Genomic DNA, 25944 nt, shown 5'->3' on the forward strand with positions numbered 1-25944 from the left:
TGCAGCTCAAACACAGATACATGATAAAAACGACACAGTCTAGTTTTGGAACATGTGCAAACAAGCAGGGAAATACAGAATGTAAGGCAAAAACAGAGTTTGTACAATTCTAATGAAAGTCAAATATTTAAAGTCAATATCTGGTGTGACCTTTATTTTCAACACAGCCTGAACGCTCTCAGGCAGCGTTCTTGTCATTTATTCAGGAATAGTTCTCCAGGCTTCCTGAAGGACATTCAAAGCTGTTCTTTGGATGATGGCTGATTTTTATTTTGTCAGGATGAGCCCACACTGCTTCAGAAATGTTGGGGTCTGGGTGCCTGGGTGGCTTAGTGGTGAAGCTGGCGACCACATACATATGCTGCATTGTGGTGCTGGTTCGAGTCCCAGCCCGTTGCCAATTTGCCTGTGTATCTTTCCCCTATTTCCTGTCTCTCTCCACTGCCCATAAAAGCCACTGTGGGCAAAAATGCAAAAAAAAGTTGGGGTCTAGGCTCTGGGGAGGCCAATCCATGACTGATAGTGTTTCATTGTGTGTTCTTCTACCCAGGTACTGCATTAGCAGTGTGTTTGGGATCATTGTTATGCTAAAAAAGAAGCTGTTGCCAATCAGATGCCTTCCAGATGATATTGCAAGGTGGATCAATGGCTGACTGTACCTTTCTGCATCCATAATGCCATCAATTTTGTGAAGACCCCCAACACCTCTGGGTGAAATGCAGCCCCAAACTATGACAGAGCCTGCTCCATGTTTTACAGATGGCTGTAGACCCTCCCCGTTGTACCTCTCTCCTGACCTCCTCTGTAGATACTGATGAAGATTTGAAGCTGGAATTTCAAATTTGGGTTCATCACTCCATCAGACCTGTTGCCACTGATCTGATTTTCAGTCCAGTTCTTGTGTAATTTGGCATACCTCAGCCTTTTCTCCCCATTTCCTTTCCTTAAGAATGCCTTCTTGACAGCCACCCTTCCACAGAGACTATTTCTGATGAGGCTTCAGTGAACTGTAGATGGATCAACTGAAGGGCCTGATGCATGTCTCAGGTCCCGTGTTAGGTCTTTGCTGGATTTTCTCCTATTTCTTGAGGACATGACTTTCGGATGCTGTTAATCTGCTGTAGATATTTCAGATAGTTTTTTTTAGGCCTGCAATGTCTTCTGTTATCCTCCACCTGTAAAGTTTCTTCAAATTTCTTAAGGACACACTGCACACCATGCAGAGATACGCCAAGTTTTTAGCCATAAGCTCTTAGCGAATCACCTCCTTGGTGCAGAAATACTATTTTATGCCTGTTAAACTGTGGCATTTTTGTTTTGTTTTTTTTTAGATTCAACTAAAGAAATGGGAACAAATTTTGTTTTTAAAATGTAAAATTATTACGTGTAGACACAACACTGGTTCAGTTAGGTGGCTTAACAAACAAAAAAACATTCCTCTAAAAATGGTCAGGTATTGCTCAAGATCACTTAAAAAAATCATAAGAAAGTCTGGCTCAAGACTTCTGCACAGTACTGTACTATTAACATATGATACTTTCAGAGAAATAGTTAAGTAAAATTGACATGCACTCGATATACAGTATAAAGAGGATTTCCTAGTGTCTCTGCCTTTGCTGGTCAGACTAAAGCAATGCCTTATGGGTGCTCTTGACACAATAATTGAACTGTCAGTTGATTGTTAATGATATACCCACCACTGTGACTGTCTATTCACTACAGGGCACTTAAGTTAATTAGAGTCACCAAAACACCAAATGGGCATTGGCACTGTGCTTCTGATGTAAATGCCACTTTGCTGAGTGCCATTATGAAAAACATTTTTTGTGTTTATCAGATGCGATAATATGAATGATAATGACATACAAAGTCTGCGGGGCAATATTTCCATCACATGTTCTTTGTACTTGTATGAGTTCTGATCTGGATATAAAAGTATACTGAATGCCCTGAATTTGAAGCAAGGAAAATGAAATTACCAAAGTAAATGGAAAACCTAACACCTCAAAATGAATGCACTGAAATGTACTTAAAGTTTTGAATATAGATTATAAGCTCATAATGAGCTTCCTGATCTCGCGCAGGCTGAATTCGTTGAAGGGATCCACGTCCTCCAAGTCTATTCACCTGATTCCTATGAATTCTTTTTTCATTAAATAGTGACTATGACAAACAAGCAGAGAGAAGTAAACATGTGATAATGCTGAGGCTCATTAATAAGTAAGAGGGAAGAGATAAACAAGTGAAGGAGTTTGAGCGAAGTGAAAAATGTTTTCTCGTTGTTAATGGCCTTGGAGCTCGCCACATACAGAAGCACTCCAAGGCCTATAACTCTATAGCTCTGGAGTGAATAGTGTTTGTCTATAAATGCTTATTCAAACATATATTTACCTAAACTGAATCTAATTCTATCACAGTGTGCATGGAAATGTTGGAGGAAGTGAGATGAGAGACAATAATAATAATAGAGGAGGATAAATTAAAACATATAGTTACTTCTGGGTGCTTTCCTGCAGTTAAGGATGTGTAGCCCTAGTATAAAATGTTTGCACCATTTTATAAATAGAATCAATAAGTAGTATAACCTCACTGGGCACTTTATTAGGTAGTACTTGCTAGGACTGTGTTGGACCCCTTTTGCCTTCAGAATTGCCATCAGAAGATGGGTACATTGTGGTCATAAAGACATGGTCAGCAACAATACTCAGGTAGGCTGTGGCATTTGAACAATGCTCAGTTAGTACTAAGGAGCACAAAGTGTGCCAAGAAAATATCCCCCCACACATTACATCACCTGCAGCAGCCTGAACCGTTGATACAAGCCAGGACGGATCCATGTTTTCATGCTGTACACGCCAAATTCTGACTGTCATAGCAGAAATTGAGACTCATCAGTCAATGTGTTTCCAATCTTCTATTACACAACTGTGGTGGTCTTCTGTTGCTGAAGTTCATCTGTTTCAAGGTCTCTCTGATGTGTTGTGCATTCAGGGATGCTCTTCTGCAATCAAGGTGTGCAGAGGAGCATCCCTGTTACTGTTGCTGTTGTTTCTACTGTTTGTTCTGATGCTCAGCTGGAAATTCAGCAGGTTGTCATAACCATGTGTGCATGTCTAAATGCACTAAGTTGTTGCCATTTGATTGGTTGATTAGATATATGTGAATGAGCAGTTGAACAGGTTTACCTTAGAAAGTGACCACTGAGCGTACATTTGCGGCAATGTACTCCTTGCATTGCTGTCACCTATGTATAAACGAATGTTTTTTTTGCACTAGATTCTCATGTCCACGCTTTACTTAACAGATATTAAAACCTGGCAACCCCACAGCTTTTACAAAAAACCTCTAATTCTTGTAATAATACTGTTGCACCTAAAATAAACGCTTTTTGCTTTGGATTTAGTGTTTGTGTTGGGTAATAAGAACAATTAAAATGCCTAAAATGTGCAATGTAAGTTGATGTGGCAGCTGTGCTGGTCTAGCAGTTTTCTTTTAAGTGGGTGAAGGCTCACAGCACCTAGTAATCCTTTTCCTGTGCATAATCATGGGGATATATTCAAACTGGGCAGCAGCATAGTGGAATAAAGAGCCAAAGATGTTCTATAATGCCCAGATATACACCTACTGACTTTCATTCTTCTGATTACCATCAATCCCTACCCTAACTGGAAAGCCAAATTATAACCCCTTAAGCAGCTCTCTGATTACAAAAAAGTGTGGACCACAGTGTCTTCACATTTCAAACATGTCCTCACTTTCTAACTTTAAATATCATTTTGATCTTCACAAAGATATAAGAGTACACATTCTCCTTTCTGATCTGTCACAATTATTGAAAGATCAAACTTGTAGGGCTTAATGGCACTTTGTCTTTTTCAACTTGCTCGTTCTTTCCCTCAGAGATCAAGCGACCTACGGCTGTCAAAGTCTGGTGAATACATTTCATGTCACTGAGTTCTGGCTAATAATACAGCTTCGTTGACTGAAGATGAGGCATGTGCCATGCTGAACAAATAAAGTTTGTGATGACAGTGGACATTTCTCTTTTGTGTTTCATCCACCATTACAGGTTACGAAGACTTGTGACTTCTATGCTCATCTCGTAGTAATTTTCACTCATATACAAGGTGTAAACTAATTGGGTGAAAGGTTGAGAAGTTTTTTAGGTATATGTTACACCAGTAACTTATTTGAAGTACATCTCCTCTATTCAGTGCTGAAATATGTGAATTAAAGGATGAAGTACTTTTTTAAATTAAATAGTATGAAAAGATAAAAACCAGCAAGACATTCCTGAAGCTTTTGAGTGAGACTCTCAGCCCCAAGGCCATTAGTCCTTACTAGGGATGTAATTTTTATTTATTTTTTTATCATTCAATTAAAAATACTTTAATTTCCATTGTGCTGCTTATATTTTCATATTTTGTGAAACCGGAGTAAATAGTGCATTTATCCATGGATACTCTTAGCTGTGGGTTAATACATACTAACTAGCACTTGGGTATCAAGACAGTGTATGTGGGGTTGAGTTCATAATGATTATAGATCATGTCATAGTGTGGCTCCTTTATTTGAAAAATGGGACTATTTGGATTGAGATTAAGCTGAGTCTATCCTTTATTCCCTACTATAAAAAAAGAAAAAAAAAAAAAAACAGCCCTGGAGACCAGTCAGTAACCCCCTGCCATTAATAGGTTAACTAGGTAAAAATGTGTATTCCCCAACTGGTTGATAAGTTGTTGCTGGAGACTGTTGGCAGTTGCTAGGTGAAATTTGTCACAAAGTGGTATTTGGATTTTACCAAAAAGCTCTGCGATTGTTTTGGTTGCTTGCAGACTGCATGGAAGACACAAACCTGTGTATAAACATGAACTTGTGCGTAAATCTGAAAGGCAGAACTTTTATTTTGAAGGCGAATGTTCTCTGTTTCCATTTTGCACCACACATTTTCAAAGTTCACCACCGCTTGTCCAGTAGTTGTCTTCCATGCAAAACTATGGGTGACTGTGGAAATCTGCTAGTCCCATCCAACCATTCTCTTTTGCTTATCCTGTTCAAGGTTGCGGGGGTGGGGGTGGAGCCTATCCCAGCTGTCATAGGGCAAGAGGCAGGGTACACCCTGTACAGTGATCAAAGCAATTAAAAGGAGGTTTTTGGTGCAGGGCCCTCTTTGTGACCAACTTCACATGGCGATAGCCAGCAACAAATCACCAACCAGTCAGGGAATACACATTTTTCCCTAGTGAGTGGTGGTTGCCAGGGTGTTGCTCACTGATCTTTAGGTCTGTGTGACTGAGGTCTTTACTGAAACTGTTATTTTGACTCTACTAATGTAAGTCTACTACAAATATAGCGCTATATAGTGCTAAAAACAGTGCTAAAAAGTCAAGATTATTCTTGAGTCCTATACTGATGTCAGCTACAATGATTATCATAATTATAGAAGCATTTATAGACTTTATGTCCTCTTTTCCCTTCCATAGCAATTGTTCGATGGTTTCACTGTCATTCCCTGTTTTTCTATAATGTTCATCATTTGAATGAATCTGTATTTCTAATAACTACTCCATTTCTTCTGTCGTCTTTAATGTCTAAAGTCCTAAAGTCTCATCTTTTCTGTGTACCCTTTGTCTTCTACTTAAATTTCTCTCCTGTATTTCTAAATTATTTTTATAGCAAGGTGTCACCATATTCCCTCTTTCCTCTTTGCTGTCATATCACTCCCTTCCCCCTGTCTGTTTCGATCTTTATTCTCCCTCTATTCACCCGGATGGTGAAACAAACACAGAATAGGCTTTGATGTGGCTTCAATTCCCAGGCCCCATGGTCTGTCTATGTGCATTTATGGATGTGGGTTTCCAAGTTGACTGCTTTTATCTCAAAATTATTAACAAAAAAATGAAAACCATCTTCAGCCACACAAGTGCTTCAGGACTGTTTCAGAATTATAAAATCAATCGAGGTTCTACTGTACGCATAAAAAGCAAAAACCACAATAGATTTATAAGGAAACAGTGTTGAAAGGGATAGGGTTGAATTTTAGGCACTTTGATGCATAAGCACCTTTTAAACTCTATCTAGACTAAGCTGTTTACGCCTGTCATTCATAGTATCCTTTCATGAACATTGCACATGGACAGGGTGGTGTAACAGGGAGCAGAAGGTTTGTTTCTTGTAGAAAATGCTGCAGAGGAGGAACAAGTACCCTTATGTGCGCACACACACACACACACACATACACAAACATGTGGGTAAACTCATCAAAGAGCTTGGAGACCTCTGAGTCTACAAGCTTAGAAGACAGAATACAGACCACTGACAGGGAAAAGAGCTTTGTTGTATTTACATTCACTGCAGGGTTGGTTAGAGACATCCTGGCTTCCACTGAGTATTCTCAAATTTTAAAAATAAGTGCCTGCTTTTTTGATGGATTTTCAAAACCTAAAACACTCTCAAGCACCGTCTAGAGCCTGCTGCTTTCGTTCGAACACATGGTATTAAGCGATTTTACAACTCTTAACCAAGATACAGGAGTGATATGTTGTGACCTTGACTCAGCTGGTACAGTGGAGCTGCACAGAGTGATTACACTGGGCAAGCGCCAAGGTTTGACTCTGTGAATATGAATTAGAGTGTTGGTAGGATAGACCATGTGTGCAATGTCAATAACAGATAGTGGTTAAAAAAAAAAGCCCTCTATTGACACATGAAAAAAAATGTAACAAATTAATAAACAAATGCAAATGTTCTTCTAATCTGCATTCTACAGCCACAACAAAACAATCATGGATGCATCCAAGGAACGCCAAATACAAATAAACTAAAATGAAACAGGAGCAAATGGTGGAACAAAATGCACTGCATGAATAATGAAAACTCTTAAAGGCCACATATTAAGCTTTTGTCTTAGAATGTGAACAGGAAATCCCTGGAACATGCTTCAATTTCTTAAATCTATGCTTCACGACAAAATAATGGATTGAAAATTGCACTGCAGGTTACAGAAATGAGCCGAACATAAACCAGCCTTGAAGTTACATCATGACTTTAGCTGTGTTGACTCCAGACAAGAGCATCCCATGTCTTCATGGAAAAAAAAAATACTCATAATCATCTCACAGACATATCATTATGTACAGATACTTTCCATACTACTGACATTTGTTTAGACTCTTTCTCTCTGATTGATCTTTCTGAGTTAACTTCAATAGTTGCTTCCTCCAATCCATCAACATGTCTGTTAGACCCCATTCCTACAAGACTGTTCAAAGAACTCCTACCATTAATTAATGCTTCCATCTTAAGTATGATCAATCTATGTATATTAACAGGTTACGTACCACAGGCCTTTAAGGTCGCAGTAATTAAACCATTTCTTAAAAAGCCATCACTTGACCCAGCTGTCTTAGCTAATTATAGGCCAATATCCAACCTTTATATTATCTCAAAAATTCTTGAAAGAGCACCTGTAGAAGAATGGTATATCAGATGAGATTCAGTCAGATTTCAGAATTCATCACAGTACATAAACAGCATTATCTTCTTATGGCCTCTCACAGTCAACTCATATCTGTGCGTGTCCTGCTAGACTTCAGTGCAGCATTCAATACTGTTGACCATAATATTTTATTACAGAGATTAGAGCCTGTAGCTATTAAAGGTACTGTGCTGCAGTGGTTTGAATCATATCTGTCTAACAGACTCCAGTTTGATCAAGTAAATGAAGAGTCTTCTTCACACACTAAGGTTAATTATGGAGTTCCACAGGGTTCTGTGCTAGGACCAATTCTATTTACATAATACATGCTTCCCTTAGGCATTAGATAGCATACATTTTCATTGCTACGCGGATGATATCCAGCTTTATCTATCCATGAAGCCAGATGACACACACTAATTACTTAAACTGCAGGAATGTCTTAAAGGCATAAAGGTCTGGATGGCCTCTAATTTCCTGCTTCTAAATTCAGATAAAACTGAGGTTATCGTACTTGGCTCAACAAATCTTAGAAATATGAAACATTGTCCAATTTTGGTGAGCCTGTGTGAACTGTGGCTTCAACTTCCTGTTCTTAGTTGATGGGAGTGACACTCAGTGTGGTCTTCTACTCCTGGAACCCATCTGCTTCAAGGTTTGGCATTCAGAGATGCTCTTCTGCATACCTTGGTTCTAACAAGCGGTTATTTGAATCACTGTTGCCTTCCTATGAGTTGGAAACAGTCTAGCCATTCTCTTCTGACCTCTGGCATCAACAAGTCATTTTCTACCAGAAAACTGCTGCTTGTTGGATATTTTCTGTTTTCTGGACCATTCTGTGTAAATCCTAAAGACGGTTGTGTTTCTGAAACACTCAGACCTGTCTGTCTTTATTTCCCATTCTGATGCTGTTTGAACTTCGTCATGTTGACCATGTCTACATGTCTAAATGCATATGAGGTGTTGCCACATGATTGGGTGAGTATCATTTATTTGTGTTAAACAGTTGAACAAGTGTATGCCAATAAAAATGTATGCTATTCTCTTCACACTTTGCATTTGTGACCAGGACAATGAAATTTAAAATGTAATTACACTTTTTTGTGTCATTCTTATTGAAGACAATGTGAAATTATTAAGAGTTTGTTGTTTTGACACTGTGTACAAAATCTCATGACAAATCATTCAGTGATTACTGAGAAATTTCAGGAGATACAGTACCAGTCAAAAGTTTGGACACACCCATCCATTAATATGAATGGGTGGGTGTGTCCAATGAATAGATGAGTGTGTCCAAACTTTTGACTGGTACTGTATCTCCTGAAATTTCTGAATGAATAACACTGCCATCTCTGTGCCAAAAGTAAGCCTTGACTTGAAGCTTGTGTAATTGTTCCATTATCTCATACTGTCAAACTTTATCCCAGTCTAAGGACTTAAAGACTGTCAAGTCCATAGACTGGACAGTCTTGAAGCTGCATTGCTAACTTGCTTAATTGTTCCATTATCTCATACTGTCAAACCTTATCCCAGTCTAAGGACTTCCCCTGAGAACGGTATTGCATGGTCTTGCCTTAGGCTTCAAAAATAGCACAGCAGACTAGTGGTTTGATGCTCTGGTGGAGTGTTACAACTATATTTTTCTCTGAGAAATGTAATCATTTTTCACTGGAAGAAACTGACAGGCAATTCATCATTTATACACTGAATGTAATCAATCAGAGTGTCTTTATAATCAATTTTTAATCAAGACAGAAGCGGTCAAAAATATGTCACTGGCTTTGCTCTGTGCACATTCTCACTCTGAGTGATTGATTAAGGTGTAGTTTTGATCATTTATTCTGAGGATGATTAAAAAATAGCTATACAGCTTTATTATCAAACAAACATTTATTTGTAAGAAGTTCCTTAGAGGAAGCAGATTCTTTTGCATTTTTCTTACATTTCAAATTATCATCACTTACTGCAAAGCACTGTAGAAAAAAAAAAAAAGCAGGTTCTGCTTCTACTTCTAGCTCTATATTTGAGCATACTGACACCTCAGTGCCTAAAATAAAGCATTCAGTTGACTTTGTTTCAGCTGCAAATCTTGGCTGGTGGCAGAAAAAAACAGTTCATGTATACCATGGACAAGGCGTCTACATTAAATGTCAGTAAAGTAAATGCTAACCAACCAGTATTAATACTGTGCTATGCGTCTAGTCTTAATGACAACCTATAGTAGTCTTAGTCAGTAGTACAAAACATATTCACAGATCTTTATTCTATACATACAGGCTGTTATCTATCACAGACATGCACCAGTGCGTGGATCAGGGAAAGTTTGGGGTCCAAGGCCACAACTGTGCCAGTGTCAACTTTGCCTCTCTTTTTCATCATCTTCTGCACTCAGCAGGCAAAACTGCAAAAAAAGAGTAATTATATTTCCTGAGGTTACTCACCATCAGACCATCTCATGGCATCATCGAGTTGTGATGGCAGCCCTTTCCAAAGGTTGCTGTCTTTAGGGTAGCCCAGATCCATTCGTCTCAAGTGGTCATCGTAGCGCCAGTAGCGGTTGTCCTTAAAGAAGTAGGTTTTGTCGTTGTGCAGCCAAACAAAGGCTGCATCCACACCCTCCAAAGGTAGGCCAAAGTCACTGATGGGACGAGGGTAACCCTCCTCCACAATATTGTCTTTAAATACCCAGTATTTTAAACCTAAAGGAAGTTAAAAAAGAGACAAAAAATACATTCCAGTCAGAAGTTTTATAAAGAAAACAGCAGATAACTGAGAGGATACATTTGAAAAGATGAGGGAAATGAAACTGAATTTTGTAACTCCTTTACTAGAATACATAGAATACATAGAATAACAAATTACAAGAGTTCCTTAAAAATACCACCCACTCTCTTCCAAGAGCTAACAAATTGCAGGTTGTTTTTTGATACCGTACCTTTAAAAAACACTATTTTGTGGTCCCCAGGCCTCTCATACACTGCGTCCACACTGTCCAGATTGGTTGGGAGGCCCCGCCAGAAGCGATGGATCTGAGCAGGACGCAGAGACACCAGATGCTTCTCTCTTGTTAGCCTCCAGAAGTACTTCCCTGTGAGGAACAGGTTAGAATTGAGAGGAACGACAGTATTGCGGAGGCTGATCTGCATGGTACATGCGAATGTCAGAAAGCACCAGAAACACGATAGAGCTATGAGTGCCAAGCAGCAGTTCCGGTTTAAAAGGTTTGATATTTGTGGCAGGAAGACATGATTCCACTTGTTACAGGCTGATAAGAGCTAGAGGCAAATCTAAATATTCTGTCAATGTTCTACAAACTTTCTGTGGCCTAAATTTTTAAGTGTTCCATCAAAAATGAACAATATTGGGCGCCTGGGTGGCTTAGTGGTGAAGCCGGCGACCACATACATATGCCGCGTTGCAGTGCGGGCGGTGTGGGTTCGCGTCCCGGCCTGTCGCCAATTTGCCTGCGTGTCTTCCCCTGTATCTTTCCCCCATTTCCTGTCTCTCTCCACTGCCCATAAAAGCCACTGTGGGCAAAAAAGAACAATATTAAAAAGTTCTATAGAAACATAGTTAAAATTCAGCAGACTTTACTATCACTGCTACTACAGAACGTATGCAAGTCTCTTTCTTGTTTCCACTGTCAGTGGGAGGCTAGGGGTCATTTCACCAGAGGGCAAGAATGAAAGGGTGATGTAATTTTTATACTGAAGTCTCTCAGCAGGGCTCAGTTGACTCAGTCGGGTGTCTACAGCTATCACCTCTCGCTCATTCTCTTTTCTTTTCCATCTTCTTTCATTTTATTTTCTCCACTGCTAATTTGTTGTTTGTTGCCCCCCAACACACACACACACACACACACACACACACACACACAGCTCCGCAGCTTTGCATATATCTTTCTCCCTTTGTGCCGTTGTACCTTTGAAAAAGAAGGCCTCCCCTCGTATCTGGGCCACTGCATCAAAGTGACTGGTGCATCTGTCTGGGGTATCTCGTGCCAGCCTGAGAGAGATGTGAAGAGAGCAGGAGGAGAAAACACTTTAAAACCAGGGATAACAAGAATCTGCTGGATTCTAAACTGGACATTTATAAAGCTTTAAACCTTTAACCACCACAGAAAATGTTGTTTCTCAGTTCTAATGATTTGGCTCTCATTTGCAACTACATTTATCAAAATGAAAACATATATTTTGCAATTACATTGTCTTGCTTTTTGTTGGCATGAATCGACTCTTTCTGACAAATTTTGCTCACACTTTTCCTGACACCCACTGGGTGCCTGTGTGTGAATTAGTGAAACCATGCTAAAGGAAGTGGGGTAGCTATCAGGCTGATATAGTGAAATCCCTGGGCGCATTTATCTCAAAGGTTTTTAAGTGATTTAAATCACTGACGTGGCCTGCCTGCCAATGATGAAACCATTAGCACCACAGGGCTGAGAGTGAGAGCCCGCCAGGCCTTATATTACCAACAAAGGTCTCTATTCAGAACTCTATTAGCACTACACCACTGCGTAGTGGTCAGTATCGGTGCCCTTGTCAGGCCTAATCTAGCTTTTTCACACATCATGACCTGACGAAGGCAGCGGGAAATCATTAATGAAGCTAGTGTAAGTCTGAAACTGGCGAGCAAACGTGGCTAAATATTCATCCATGGTGTTTTAGTGCTACCTTGCTGTGTGTGGTTGTATTTGTATGTGCACCCGTGAGCTTTGTGAAAATATCTAAACACTGCAGACCTTCAGACTGAGACTTTTTGTGTTTGTTTTGTTTTTGGGGGTTACTTTGGGTTGGAGCTTAGTGGTTTGGGTGTACGAGTGCAAGCAAATGCACATACTCTCAAAATACATAAATGGACAAAATGCACTCTAATTATTCTCGATAACCTGAAGAAACTACAGGCTGATAGCTGCTTCTGGGAATTGTTTAATTAGATGGGCAGGCTCCCAAGCTCACTCACTGACTCTTGGCTAATTTGCTTTGTTGGTGCCTCAGAACGTCTATCAAGCCCCCCAAAAACTATTTTTTACAATAAATGTACTCCTGCATAGATTCATTATATTGCATCTCAGTGGAAGTAAGGAAAAACTGATACAATTATAAAACAATCACAGTGCAATTATGTGGATGTACAAGCAACCGTCCAAAAAAACTGAAATCTCTTTGTAATGTGATCCAATGCAGTGAAATAAATTGAATGAATACCACCTGCACGAGGCCCGTGAATGTAAATTCATCTATTGTCATATCTTTCCATCATTTTTGCAACTATGCAAACTGAGTGCACATTAAGAAAAACATTCCTTTTCAACTCTGTCTACTTAAACCACAAGACAAATTAAAATGCATTTTTATAAGATGTGTCCTGATATGAACTGTGCTGTGTGACTTTTATTGATACAGATCCTCTGGCCATCATGCCAGAGGAGTGACATGTCATGCTTAATTGAATTTAAAGACTACATTAATGCTGAAAATGGCTTTCCTCCCTTCAAGCACTGCATTTGATTTAGGCAAAAGAGACCACAAAACAGCAGTTAAGGAATTGCTGTAGTGTAATTTTATAGACTATATTATTAAAGTAGCAGATCTATTTCTATTGCCTTTAAAATATATCAGATACCTTTACTTCTTACACTTACGGGACAGTGGACCTGTTTTCAGGAAGGTCTAGCAGGACAGGAGGCTCAGCTGTCTGAGAGGGGTTGCCTGGTTGATTTGTGTGGGACACTGAGTCTCTGACACCTAGGAGGAGAAGATATAACATATATAATAACAATTCATTCAAGCCGCCCATAACATTTATTAGTTATCTGTTTAGTTATTTTCATTCTCAGTTTGCAGAGATAGATCAACATCAGTATCAAAAACTGTGGAGTGGGAGCTTCAGGCATGGGTTTCCATGTAAGGTGGTCCATATGTAAGGTGGTCCGGGACTTTTGTCTCTGTAGGTGTGTGCAGGGGTAGGTAGGTAGAAACAAAACAAGAGCCATCACTCAGTGCCCTGAATTTACTATCAGCTTATTTTAAAATTCTAAAAACGATAGAGGGATAAAAGAGTTCTTGAAGAGTTCAGTTTGCACTGTTGAACTTCATGCCATCTTTCTGATGAGATTATTGAGAGTACAGAATATCAGATGGACCACAAAATATTTTCTCTTTCTGTTTTGGTACACACTGGTCACAAACTGAAGATTTCTTTCTGGCTAATAATTTTCCCTTTAGTCTGAACCAAGTGGGTTTGATTTGATTTTAACGGCACAGAAAAGCTCCTCAACCATGCAATAATCTCATTCCTAATAACACTCACTGAAAGAGCCCAATACAACATAAACAAAGAGAAATGAAGTCTTTGGAAGAGCCAAAAACATGCACGATCGACATGAATATGTTAAGAAGATATCAGTATGGACAGCAAGATATTTATAGGACTGGACTTGTGTAATTTCTTGGTTATAAATAACTACAGGGCTGTGATCACCAAACATTTTTTTAAGAATACTCTCAAAATGAGGTGGTTTGATCATTTACACACTTCACAAAGTTCCACTTCAGTGGGATTCAGTGATTCAAATCGCATGTTGTCATTATTTATTCCTGCCCTTCATTATCTTTTTTTTTTAATGGTCATTCTCTTTCTTCTCTCATTGTCACTTCCTGGATCAGAGGGCAAGGTGTGATGAAGTCACATGGCATAATGAGGTCCAATTAACTCCATCTATGTTTTCATTAAATCAATAACCTTGCTCTGCAGAGCTCATAAATTGGAGCCCCCTGCATGAGATGAGGCTGCTGTAGCTTCAGTCTCCTGAGGTGTCACTGCCACTGGTGCACTGCGAGACAAACATAATTACAGCCGAGGATCATGACTCACAGCCAGTAGAAGAGTATTCTATGAATGTATATACGGGTCAGAGACTTCAGAGCAGTGATCATGCTTGACACAGCTTGTTATAATGATGATTCATCAGGTGAGCAGCTAATTTTGTGAGTATTTACTGCAGCATATATTTCATATTAATGATGAGATAACACGGTGGGAAAAAAAACTGCAGAAAATTGTTATATGACTATGATATGATTATAGAAATACTCAAAACAGCTGACTGTAATAAGTGCTGTGCAAAAGTCTTGAACCACACCTCATTCTCAGGCCTGGAGAACTATTGCTCAGGACCTCTTCAAAAAATTACAAGAAAGTCTGCTTCCTTGGAAGCAAAATATAAAGAAATGAGGAGTAGACTTTTGCACAGTACTGCATTTCCACATTGTGGAAGATTAATTTCATAGTTACACAGCCAATTTGTTTTTATGTCTCTAACAGCATATTCCTCGTTACTAATCAACAAATGAATACGAATGTTTATGTGTTTGTGCTTTTTAGTAACACCTGAGGCAGATTCAATAAGTGGAAATTCTGATGGAAATCCAAGTAATTTACTTTTCTGGCCTCTCTTACACACACACACACACACACACACACACACACACACACACACACACACACACACACACAAACTCAGCTGTCAAGATATTCCTTCATACCATAGAGCTGCCAGACTCTGACTTTGTCTTCATAGGGTAGATCATATTTCAGAGGGTCTCCCACAGGACCCTGGTAGTATGGTCTCATGATGGACTCCATTGCTGAGGTGTGTACCAGGCCGATGGCATGACCGAACTCATGGACTGCGACTGCAAACAGATCCATCCCGTGAGAGTCTGAAAGAGACAGACAGGAGATTAAACAAAATAAAAGTAAGCAGTGAGACATATAACAAAAAATATATATATATTAGTTGCAGCTCTACATTATCATAGTGAATCATACTATATGATACTATACTATATGATATACTACTTATTATATAAAAGCAGTTCTATGGCTGCAGCTGCAGACCTTGATCATGTGTAAACGGATAATCTGCTTTTTCCTCTCTGGTCAGTAGTTTGTTTTGATTGGTCACCCGTGTTCAATTAACATTCAGTCATAGACAAATTGTGTGTGAAAGTGGTATGAAAGATCCACAGTGACAGTCACCAGTGTGACCTTTCTGCTACCAGTCTGCGCCCTTAATTGACCCTTTTCGTTTTTTTGTTCAACTTGTGGTGCAAATTAAGAGGCATGACAGACAGCTCAGGAAGCTCTGAGTGTTGTAGGTGTGTGGTGTAGTGAGATAACTATGGTAATACTGCCTGAGTCCCTGAGCCGCCAATCAAAATCTTAGTGTGGAAAGACACCTAAAGAGGCTGCAGGCTATTAAAGCACCTTCCCTCCATGTTCAGCTAAAACATAAAAAGAAAAATCCTCCCAAACTCCTTGTCTGACTCTGTGAAGCAAGACAGAACCTGGGGCTTGGAGATTTAGATTTCCAAAAATATGAAGAGGAACCATGTCAAACCAAGCTAGCTCAGAGTTCCTTGTTGGCTGTGTGTGCAAGTATGCATTCAGTTAACCACAGGTCGGCCACGGCCTGGGACATGCACTCGTGCTTACAGTATTCACCTGGGGTGGTCAGGAGGCAAATGCCAACTCTAATCTACAGAAGCACATGTTGCAGGTGAACAATGGGAAGGATAGAAAGGGAAAGAGAGTGAACAAGAAGGGGAGAACAGGGGCTCAGAGCACAGTATGTACCATGCCATTTTATTTATAGTCCATGTGAAGCAGACATAATAGATGTAATGACTGAGCACAAAATCAGAGAGGAGAGGAATGTGTGACTGCACCAAACCCCTTTAGAAAAGGAGAGAGAGACAGAGAGAGGGTAGAATTCGGTGTGACTCTACAGACTGTTGAATTCTTTGGGGTTCAATATTTGTTCTTCCAGATTCACCACTAACCCATTAAGTAGCTTTTTTTTTTTTTTATCAGTCCAAATGCTTTCACGGCACAGCGCTGGGGACAGAAATTAATAGCTTCATTTGGTAGACCTTTCAACCCTCTCCTGACTGTCAGTTCTCCAGTCCACAAAAAATGAGGATCACAGGACTCAGTTGCTTTGATCTTGGTCAAGAAGACCCTTAAAAAAACATGACATCCCTTTTGTGGATGTCCTGAAGTCAGACTACAGCCAGACAGTATTGTGTAACTTATATCTGCAGTCAATACTTTCTGCTCTCTTTGCAACAGCTAGTCAGGAATTCCTCATTCAGGATTTAGTAACTAAGCTACTTTAAATCTTGTGATATAAAAAAAATAGCTTGTAATAACTTAATAAATGCCACTCAAAGCATAAATACAACTATAAGTCCTTTTAAAATGCACTTTACTTTATCTATAAATGCACATAGGGAGAAATGTGTTTTCCACAAAGCAGTATTAGTTTCAAGCAGCATTATGGTTATCATCAAATATTCAGTGCTCTCCTAGCTGGGTTTATTTGAACCAAATCATATTGCCATCTTTTGCATATTTAAACACAATGAAGCTTAAGTTCAATAAGGAAGTAATCACTCATCTGCCTGCTTCCTGGGTGTTCGGCTGCTATTCTGTTCTTTGCCTACCTTCCACTTTCCCACGCTGTCAAAGTCAGTACTGACATCATTACTTTAGCCCAATCATTCTCTTGCCTACCTTCAGTGAGCCAATCATCCTCCAACCCATGTGCTTTAAATCAGCGCTCTTCAGTCATTCTGTCTTTCAGTCTCTCATTCGTGCAACCCGCCTCCTCATTTCCATCCATCTCCATCTTCATCATCACCAGTGTCTAGACTCCACTGGGATTCCGTTCTGCCCTGATGGGTCATCTGAGTCTAATCACCAGATGGATTCATTAATTTCTGTATCACAATAAATCATGTTCAATTTTTCCAAAGGATCTCTCCTTATTGAAGTCTTACTTTTAAATGTAATCTGAAATTAATTGGCAATCATTCCTCTTAAAGCTTATCAAGCATCAGGTTAGTCTTAATAGTTCAAACAAATTAGTGACATCTGGAAGTTATCTGTGTAAATATTTAGGAACAACTTATTTTAGGAAGAACTAACTTATGTGTCACAATCTGTTTTAGTTTAGTTATTTGTACATTCAGGAGCCATTTTGTTAGGTACACCCATTCAACTGCTTGTTAACGTTCAGGAACCACTTATCTACTGGGATTTTCCCATTCAACAATCTCTAGAGTTTACAGAGACTGGTCCCCAAAATAGAAAATATCCAGCGATCAATAGTTCTCTGGGTGAAAATGTCTTGTTGAAGTCAGAGCTCAGAGGAGTGTGGCCAGACTGTTTTGAGCTGATAGGAAGGCAAGAGTAACTCAACCAAAGTATGCAGAAAAGCATCTCTCAATGCACAAGATTCAGAGACGCTTTTCTGAACCTCGAAGCAGATGGGCTACAGCCACTCCTGTCTGCTAAGAACTACAGTTATATTTCTCTCCAAAATCAGGCAACAGAAGACTGGAAAAAATTTGACTTGTCTAAGTCTCAGTGTCTGCTTTGACATTCAGATGGTAGGCTCATAATTTGTTGCTGACCCTGTCCATCCCTTTATGACTACAGTGTTATCTGTTGATGCAGTCATCTTATGATGACTGCATCAATAGACCGTGGGGCTGTATATTAGATACATAATATAATATCTTACCCTTACCCTTCACCCTAATTTTACTATCAGTAGTTTTCAGCAACATTGCTTGTTTAACATGCTTTGGTTCAACTGCTCAAGGTAAGGCCCATATTTTGAAACCACTTCTCCACTGCTCTTTGAGTATTTACTTGGTTTCATGAAACTGATTTATAACAAGTAGACAGCAGCATTCTAAGGAATGCTGATCGCCTGCCTGCTGTATACCTATGGGTGCTCAAATGACCACCACAGTCACCAGAACTCAATCCAATAAAGCACCTTTGGGATGTGGTGGAACGGGAGATTTTCATCGTGGATGTGCAGCCAAGAAATCTGCAGCAAATGTTTCATGCCATTGTGTCATTATGGACCAAAATCTCTGAGGAACATTTCCAGGACTTTGTTGAATCTACGCCATGAAAAATTAAGGCAATTCTGAAGGCAAAAGAGGGTCCAACCCACAACTCGGAAGGTGTACCTAACAAAGTGTCCAGTGAGTGTATATCTCCTCTTAACACGTGCTATTTCCATGTTTTGCCTTGTGTTCCATCAGCACTGTGATCATTGAATTTCCAATATTGTGCTACTAGGAAGTAACATCTTTTCTGAGGTTACTGACTTAATCACTAAAAAGGCTTAGTGAGGATGCACTTCATGCTCAGGACTTCCAGGCTGTCTGTAATGGTATTGGCTCACAGCCAAAATTCAGTCCACCCAGGCACAGTGCTTTGCTTTCTCTTGTTTGGGCCACAACAGAAAAAAAAAAAAAAAAATCTTTCTACCAGATTAAGAAGAGGTCAGAGCATGCCAGTCCTCCTTAATATCGGCTTGTCCTGAAGCTGGCATCCATCCTTGTCACCAAAATCTCCTAACTACATCACTAAACTGATCCCTTCCATGAAGTACCCATCCTCCCAGTTAGTGCCCCTCATTAACATACATGTGCGTTACCACAAACAAATAAAACAATCACACTAAATAATTAATTAAAAAAAAAATCACAAACTGCTGTTAGGGTCCCCATTGCGCCATGACACCATATGCAACCTAAAACACTGCAATCCCTTAATGATGTCCTACATGCTTGGTGAGCCTGGAAGGCCCGTCTGCTGCTCTGGTTATTCAGATAAAGCTGTTAGTAACCACACACAATCTAAAGACTCATATAAACTTAGCAACCAACCAACTACTGTATATTTACAGAATTAAACTCTCACACGCGTTTCATGCAGTACGCTGCCATGTCTCCTGTCACAGACAGAATTCTGACAAAGTTATATATAAAGTTATATATTTTTTGAAGGGTTGACTTTAGAGAAAGCTTTATATTAGTTATATTTTGTTGACTTTAAAGGAACTGTAGGCAAAAAAAAAATAAAATAAAATAAGTGCAATACAGTACTCCAGTGTACAAAGTTTATAATTGGTGAACTCTTTCACACTATCCCACTGTTATGTGTACCTGTTCTAACTTTATAGTTTGTTTATTGTCTGTGGATTTTGATCCTGTTTCTATTTCCTGGGACTGAATTGTTCTTCAGCATTGTTTATTTTATTTTATTTTTTTTTCATTTTCTATTCAGTATTTTACTTCAGTGACTTGTTATTGTCAACAAGCATCAGTCTGGAAATGTGGTGTGAAAACCAGGGCACAGAGAAGACACACTGTGATGTAAAGAGAGGGTTTAAAGAAATAATAATAAAAAAAAAAAACTTTAAATTGCAGTTTCAAATAATGCTCCATGAATGTAATAACACAATGTAGCCTTAAGAGACTAGAGTCTGATATTTGCAATGATTCTGTCATGTTTTCTGTTCCCCTGCAAAGTATAATGCCCCCCCTCCTCTCACCTGCCAACAAAACAATGGAAGAACAGGGGGAATACAGTCTAACAATCAGTGGAAAAAAACACAATAGGATAACATGTCCAGTATACCATCCTCGCTCATACAGAAACATAAACAGTACACACAACGTGTGCATGTGCTCCCATCACACATGCATGTACAAACAGAAACAAAATAATTTAAATGTCATGAAAAATTCACCTGCCTAATGATGCTTTTGTTTTAGTCAGGGTAATCAGTTTGTAGAAGCAGATTGCAGGCTGAGTGATAATTAATACAAGCAATCTGCTGCCTGTCAAAGCAAAAACAGCACTTCCAGACCTCCGCTTATTTGATCTCACTGAGATTCCACCTCTCACGACTCCTAATGGATGCCAGAACCATCCATCTGCACAGCAGGGGTGAACTGGTCTGCTAAATGCGGTGCTTGATTTCCACTATTCAGCAACATCATACACATTAGGAGATGGCCTTAGCGGACCCAGATTTAGAGTCCCGCTGTGAACAATGCACCGGGAGATGGGGGAAAGGAATTAGCAAAGGCAATTACTCAGCTACGGATTTGTCTGATAATGTTCATTTTTCTAAAGACGATTACACAGCTCTACAATCTGCTGAAGCACCAACACTCACTTTTTACCTTGTGGGCTGACCTAACACGCTTAGATCTTCTCAAGGGATTACCATGCCTCTGAAAAAGTTGCTAAGAGCAACAATTTATGAATCTGATAGCTTTGCCTGTTGTCTTACAAGCAGACGGATATGTAGTTCAGCAGTGATACTGGCATCAGCTAAGCAATGCCTTGGAGACAAGCTAGGCAAGCTGATGATGGTGGAGGAGGATGTGAGATAGCAGCAAGGGGAGACTGGCAGAGTGTGACGTGAAGAAATTAAGAGCTGTTTAATTAACCTTTTTCCCTGAGCCTCACAACGTCAGCCTGGCAGCTTCGGTGTGTTAGAGAAGGCAATTTTAACAGCTAAACAAAGCATTAAAATCTGGATGTGAGCTGAACTTTGCTCCCAGCACCACAGAAGAAAAGAGAATCCATCAGCTCTGTGGCTTTCTTTGGGGAGCTGATCGGAGACATTTGAGATGAATTTCCACTTTAGATGCTTAAAAAAATAGCAGTCTATTGCTTTCCAGATGAAAAATCTTGATTCACTAGATGCAAAGTGTGCCCTTGAGGAAATTCATCACAGTGCAGGAAAGAAGTATTATTGGTCAACTAAGAAGTTGGGTTCCTAGAATTCATCCATACTTTTACTTGCCCTCATTCTGAAGATCATTTTCTGCACACATTCATCCTCCAGTCTCTCTGAATTATTTATTACAGGCAAAAATTGACAGCATCCTCAAAATTAGCTCTTAAAATATATTACTGATAACACCTTTATTTTAAACTTGTAACCCAGATAAATACATTTTTGGAAGCAGGTTATGTAGAGAAGTCATAAAAGTCATAAAGGTGAGGCCCCATCGCTGACCTCTCCTCCTCCTCTTAACCAAACCTACATCTACGCAGCTGCTGATGCCTCCACCATCATTCCATACACACATTCAAACACACGCTCAAGCCACAGTGCCAGCATCGTCTGCTTGCCTTGCCACTGCAGCAGGCTGGTGGGAGGTCTAATTGGAGCAGATTGAGCTGCTGTCCTGCAACATATGGTTCGCAGCCCTGACAGCAGAAAACAAAGGAGGGACATCCACACAGGTCCTGGCCCCTTTGCAGACTCACCAGCTGGCTTAGACAGCCTCACACACAAATCAAATCACCAGCTCAAACCTCCAGGCTGAGGTCAAAATGCATCATGAGGGTGACGATTCCTTTTGTTCTTCTTTCTTGTGGACAACAGTTATGAGAATGAAAATATGTTAACCAGGAATTAGGGTTGAACCAAAACACCACTCTAGTGTTTAACTCCAGATTTCAGACATCTGCTATTCAGTTTGGGGTTTTACATAAGTTTTACCAGTGAATATAACTTAATAAAATTCTTGTAGATATACAGTTTATTTACATGTGAAATCTTATGCAAAATTACAATAATACGTGACATGTGCACTGTCATAAGGATATAGAAAAGCTGTTACTTCTTCTAGTTGGGCCTTAACTTGAAGTTACTGAAGCCTTGCAAGACTCACATTTAATTTGTCAATAAGGCAAAACTCTATATAAATACCAAAACTGTTATCCTGATTTGTTACATTATGCAACTGTAACAATATTCTGTATGTAACATATATGATAAATAAAAAATGTACTTCTTACATCTCCTTTTTATGTTTTTCTTTAATAAAAGTGTATGTTCCTGTACTTAATTGGTTTTAATGTTGTTACCCTGTAGTCGAGTTTTATACTATCATAACTTTTATTGATGCAAAAGATTTTAATCACATGTTCTACAACTTCAAATTCCACCATACCTCATAACTTGTAATCACATCACATTAATGGTGCATTCACACAGGCCTAGAAACTGGTTGGTGAACTCCTGGCAACCACAGGTCACTAGGGAAAATTGTGTATTCCCAGACTGACTGATGAGTGGCTGCTGGAGGTTGCTGGTTGTTGCTACATGAAATTAGTTGCAAAGATGGTGCTGCACCAAAAACCTCCTCGATTGCTTTGGTTGCTAGAAGATTGCTGCGGTTGCCCGCAGGAGACGAGGACTTGTCTGGAAACACTTGCCAACTACTCGCTGAGCATGATTAGACCTTCAGCAGTTGATTTCACAGCAACTGCAAGCAACCTTCAGCAATCGGCAATCGGTGGTTGCCAGGGTGTTGCCAACTGGTTTCTAGGCCTGTGTGACCGGGGACCAACTTGTTATTTCACAACTACTGCAGTTAACATGATGCAGGTTTGTGGACCACACAATGTAATATACTTTTTTTATTTAACAGTTTTAAATTTCCACTGTGAATGTTCAAAATAGCACTTTTGTACCCACAAGTATCTGTAGTTAGATACAAATTATCCACCATTATGTAACAAGTCATCTGACATACACACAGTTAATGCGATCCTAAATGCGTTGGCCAAATTTTGTGCTTAAATCGACAATTGCTTTCAGCTGGCTAATGGGTTCAGAGGTGGACATGGCATCATTTTTGACACTTATTATTCAGTTTTAGAAGTTCACTTTCAGTATAAATGATGTGAACACACACTGAATTTGTGAACTTACAAAACTGTATTGGCTGGCATGTATTTAGAGCTTCAGTGCAGTTTCTTGTTTCTTTTGCAAATATAGCAAACATACAGAATGTATGTACAGTAGATATTTGATGTAGAATGAAAACCTGAATAAAATGCAAATGAGCAAGAGATTAATAATGGGACAAATGCAAAAAATACTATACAAATCAGTCAAGTGCTTTTTTTACTAGTGTTATTGATTATTAGTAAAAGTGACTGCTTGGTGCTTGCTGACCAGGATCCAGGCAATAGCCCACAGGAGATGCTTGCATAATGAAACATCTTCACATAATGTGCATGTAATATAACTTATATTTTATGAACTGAGCATTTCACAAGATAATGTATACATAGCCCCCAAAAAGCAGTGTTTGTCATTATCTCTATGCAGCAAAATCTCTCCTATTGCCTGGGCCGGTGCTTCATAAATTCTGTTTGCTCACATTGTCTTGCTTCCAGCTTTGGAAAAGGTTTTCATGTCAAGTTTGTCTTGAATTCATCTTTCATCCACCAGACACTCTATTTGGGAATGCTGAAGGTAAGCTGATAAAAGGTTAGAATTGGTAGAGGTTGCCAAGTTGTGTGATTCTCTTTCTCCTGGAAGGGAAAAGGCTTCACTTGGAATTAGAGGAGGTATAACAGCATCCTCACACATCAAAAACTTTTGGCACTCTATCTGTTGGCCTCAGGGACATTTTAGCAGGTGGTGGTGGTATATAAAGCATGGCAGTAACAATTACTCTTCCCCTGCTGAGGAACTATTTACAATTTTATTAGAAACAAAGAATAAATACAGACATCAAATACCCACAAGCAGCACATGTAATTTGACAAATCAAAGTTAATTTGTTTCCTAACATTTCACTGGAACAATTGATGGAACATGAGTCTATAATAACACCATTTGATTTAAAATATCTGTGCCTGACTAAACATTTTGCCACCTGGAAACCACATTTCATTTAAGGTGACTGACAAGGCTGATAGATAATTCTTTATTTCCTGACAAACACTTATAATTTAATACAGAACAACTTAACAAAAATAACCATGCTGAAATCTTGTTGGATAATTAAAAAAAGAGGAACCCCCCCCAAGTAGTAACTTTCCAACAACAGAACTGGAGGCATCTGATTTTCTCTTTAACTTCCCTTTTCTCATTCCTCATACAGATACTTCTGTGTAATGCTGAACCTTCGTCAGAAGGTATGCGCTTTTTGCTCCCATTTATACTTTTTATTAAGTGAGCTACATTCAGCACTGTCCCTGAAGGCATCCTGTATATACATAGACAGAGCACTAAAGCTGGTGCACTACAAATGCATTGCTGTCAATATGTCGCCTGTGTAGACATTGTGTAATGGTTTCTATGTCAAAACAGCCTGTTCTCATTCCCGTGGTGTCAAATAATGCCCCTTTGTCAACGCTGCTTGCGTGTTTCAGTTACGCACAACTTGTCCTTCGGCAGCCCCACATGAGTCAACAGATTATGGCATTAGTAAAATGGGTCTGTCAATCTCAGCTTGTCATTTTTCAATGTGCAATATTTTTCTAACATTAACCAAGTAGGGGTTTCAGTGTCTAAGTGAAAAGCTGGTGAAAATGTAATGAATCAGCAAGTGGAAAAATGTAAACCTGGTGCAAAATGTCCTGGCTGAGAAAACTGCAACACATCTTCAGCCTCCTTAAAGTGGATTTTAGCGGACTCTAAAATGGGACCATACTCTCTTGGTGGCCAGTATTCTTGGGGCGAGTGTGTCAAGGGACCGGTGTTACAAGACAGATTGTGTGTAATGGAGATATGCAGGCAACATTTGACAAAAAAACAGCATATGATGCCCAAAGAAAGTTGTGGACTTGTTTAAAGCTAGAAAATTGTTTGCAGTCATGTCTGTCCCTTCCATGCAAATTGCAGGCGACTGCTGCTCTGCTAACAACCAAAGCAATCACAAGGATGCTTTTGCTGCAGCACCATATACCTCTTTGTGACCAAGTTCACCTAGCAACTGCCAGCAACCACTTGCCAACCATTTGGAGAATACCCATTTTCCCTAGCAACCTGTGACTGCCAGGAAGTCTCTACCATCTTTAAGCCTGCACGACTGTGGCTGCAGCAACCACTTTCACAGCAACCGCCAGCATACTCTGGCAACCACTCGCCAAACTTTTGTCTAGTGACCGGTGGCTGGCACTGGGGGTCACTGACCTATGTGACTGAGGCCTCAACTAGTGAATTTGATCTGTCGTGTCAAACTACAGTGTCCATTCATTCCTAACTTCAGCTTATTTTGGGAGATTGTGATAAGTAATTTTACCATTTATCACATCTTTTCTACCAGCCTTCTTATCATCATTTGCACTCTCCACTATCCATCCATCTTTCATAAAGAAGGGACAGATGCAGGCACAGAGTAAAGGAGAGAGGAAGGTCATTTTAAGTTCAGTCATCCAGATGAAAGGATGAATAAAGAAAGCAAGTCAGAGAAAAGGACAGTTAATGATTTATGCTGTCATTCGTATGACCGTGCTGGGACAGTCCCTGCCTGATGATGCATTCAGTGGACTTGATTGCTCCATCCGCTTATTTCATCCAGATGAGAGGACCTTTAATACCTTCCCACTTGCCAACCCGATCTACTTTCTGTTTTTTTCCTTTTTTCAAGCAAAGAACAGTAGACGTAAAATGGGGATGGTGCTAAGTGACTGCCAAGGTTTAGAGAACCTGACCATTTGGCCACTATTTTGAAAAATGGTCCACAAATATTTAATTTGTGAGGACACACACACACACACACACACACACACACACACACACACACACACACACACACACACACACACAC

General features: G+C 39.6%; 1 protein-coding gene across 1 annotated transcript in view; it reads right to left on the bottom strand.

Annotated features, from left to right (window-relative positions):
• LOC115788927 (matrix metalloproteinase-17-like) overlaps positions 1–25944 on the bottom strand; it is a gene marked incomplete at its 5' end in the record, with an annotated part of 32325 nt that overhangs the window by 2795 nt on the left and 3586 nt on the right. Inside the window, 5 exons of the mRNA XM_030742034.1 lie at positions 9919–10176; positions 10413–10565; positions 11400–11482; positions 13122–13224; positions 15025–15201. Coding sequence (XP_030597894.1) covers positions 9919–10176; positions 10413–10565; positions 11400–11482; positions 13122–13224; positions 15025–15201 — 774 coding nt within the window. The remainder of the gene's footprint in view (positions 1–9918; positions 10177–10412; positions 10566–11399; positions 11483–13121; positions 13225–15024; positions 15202–25944) is intronic.

The sequence above is a fragment of the Archocentrus centrarchus genome, chromosome 12, assembly GCF_007364275.1.
Source record: "Archocentrus centrarchus isolate MPI-CPG fArcCen1 chromosome 12, fArcCen1, whole genome shotgun sequence".
Classification (NCBI taxonomy): domain Eukaryota; kingdom Metazoa; phylum Chordata; class Actinopteri; order Cichliformes; family Cichlidae; genus Archocentrus; species Archocentrus centrarchus.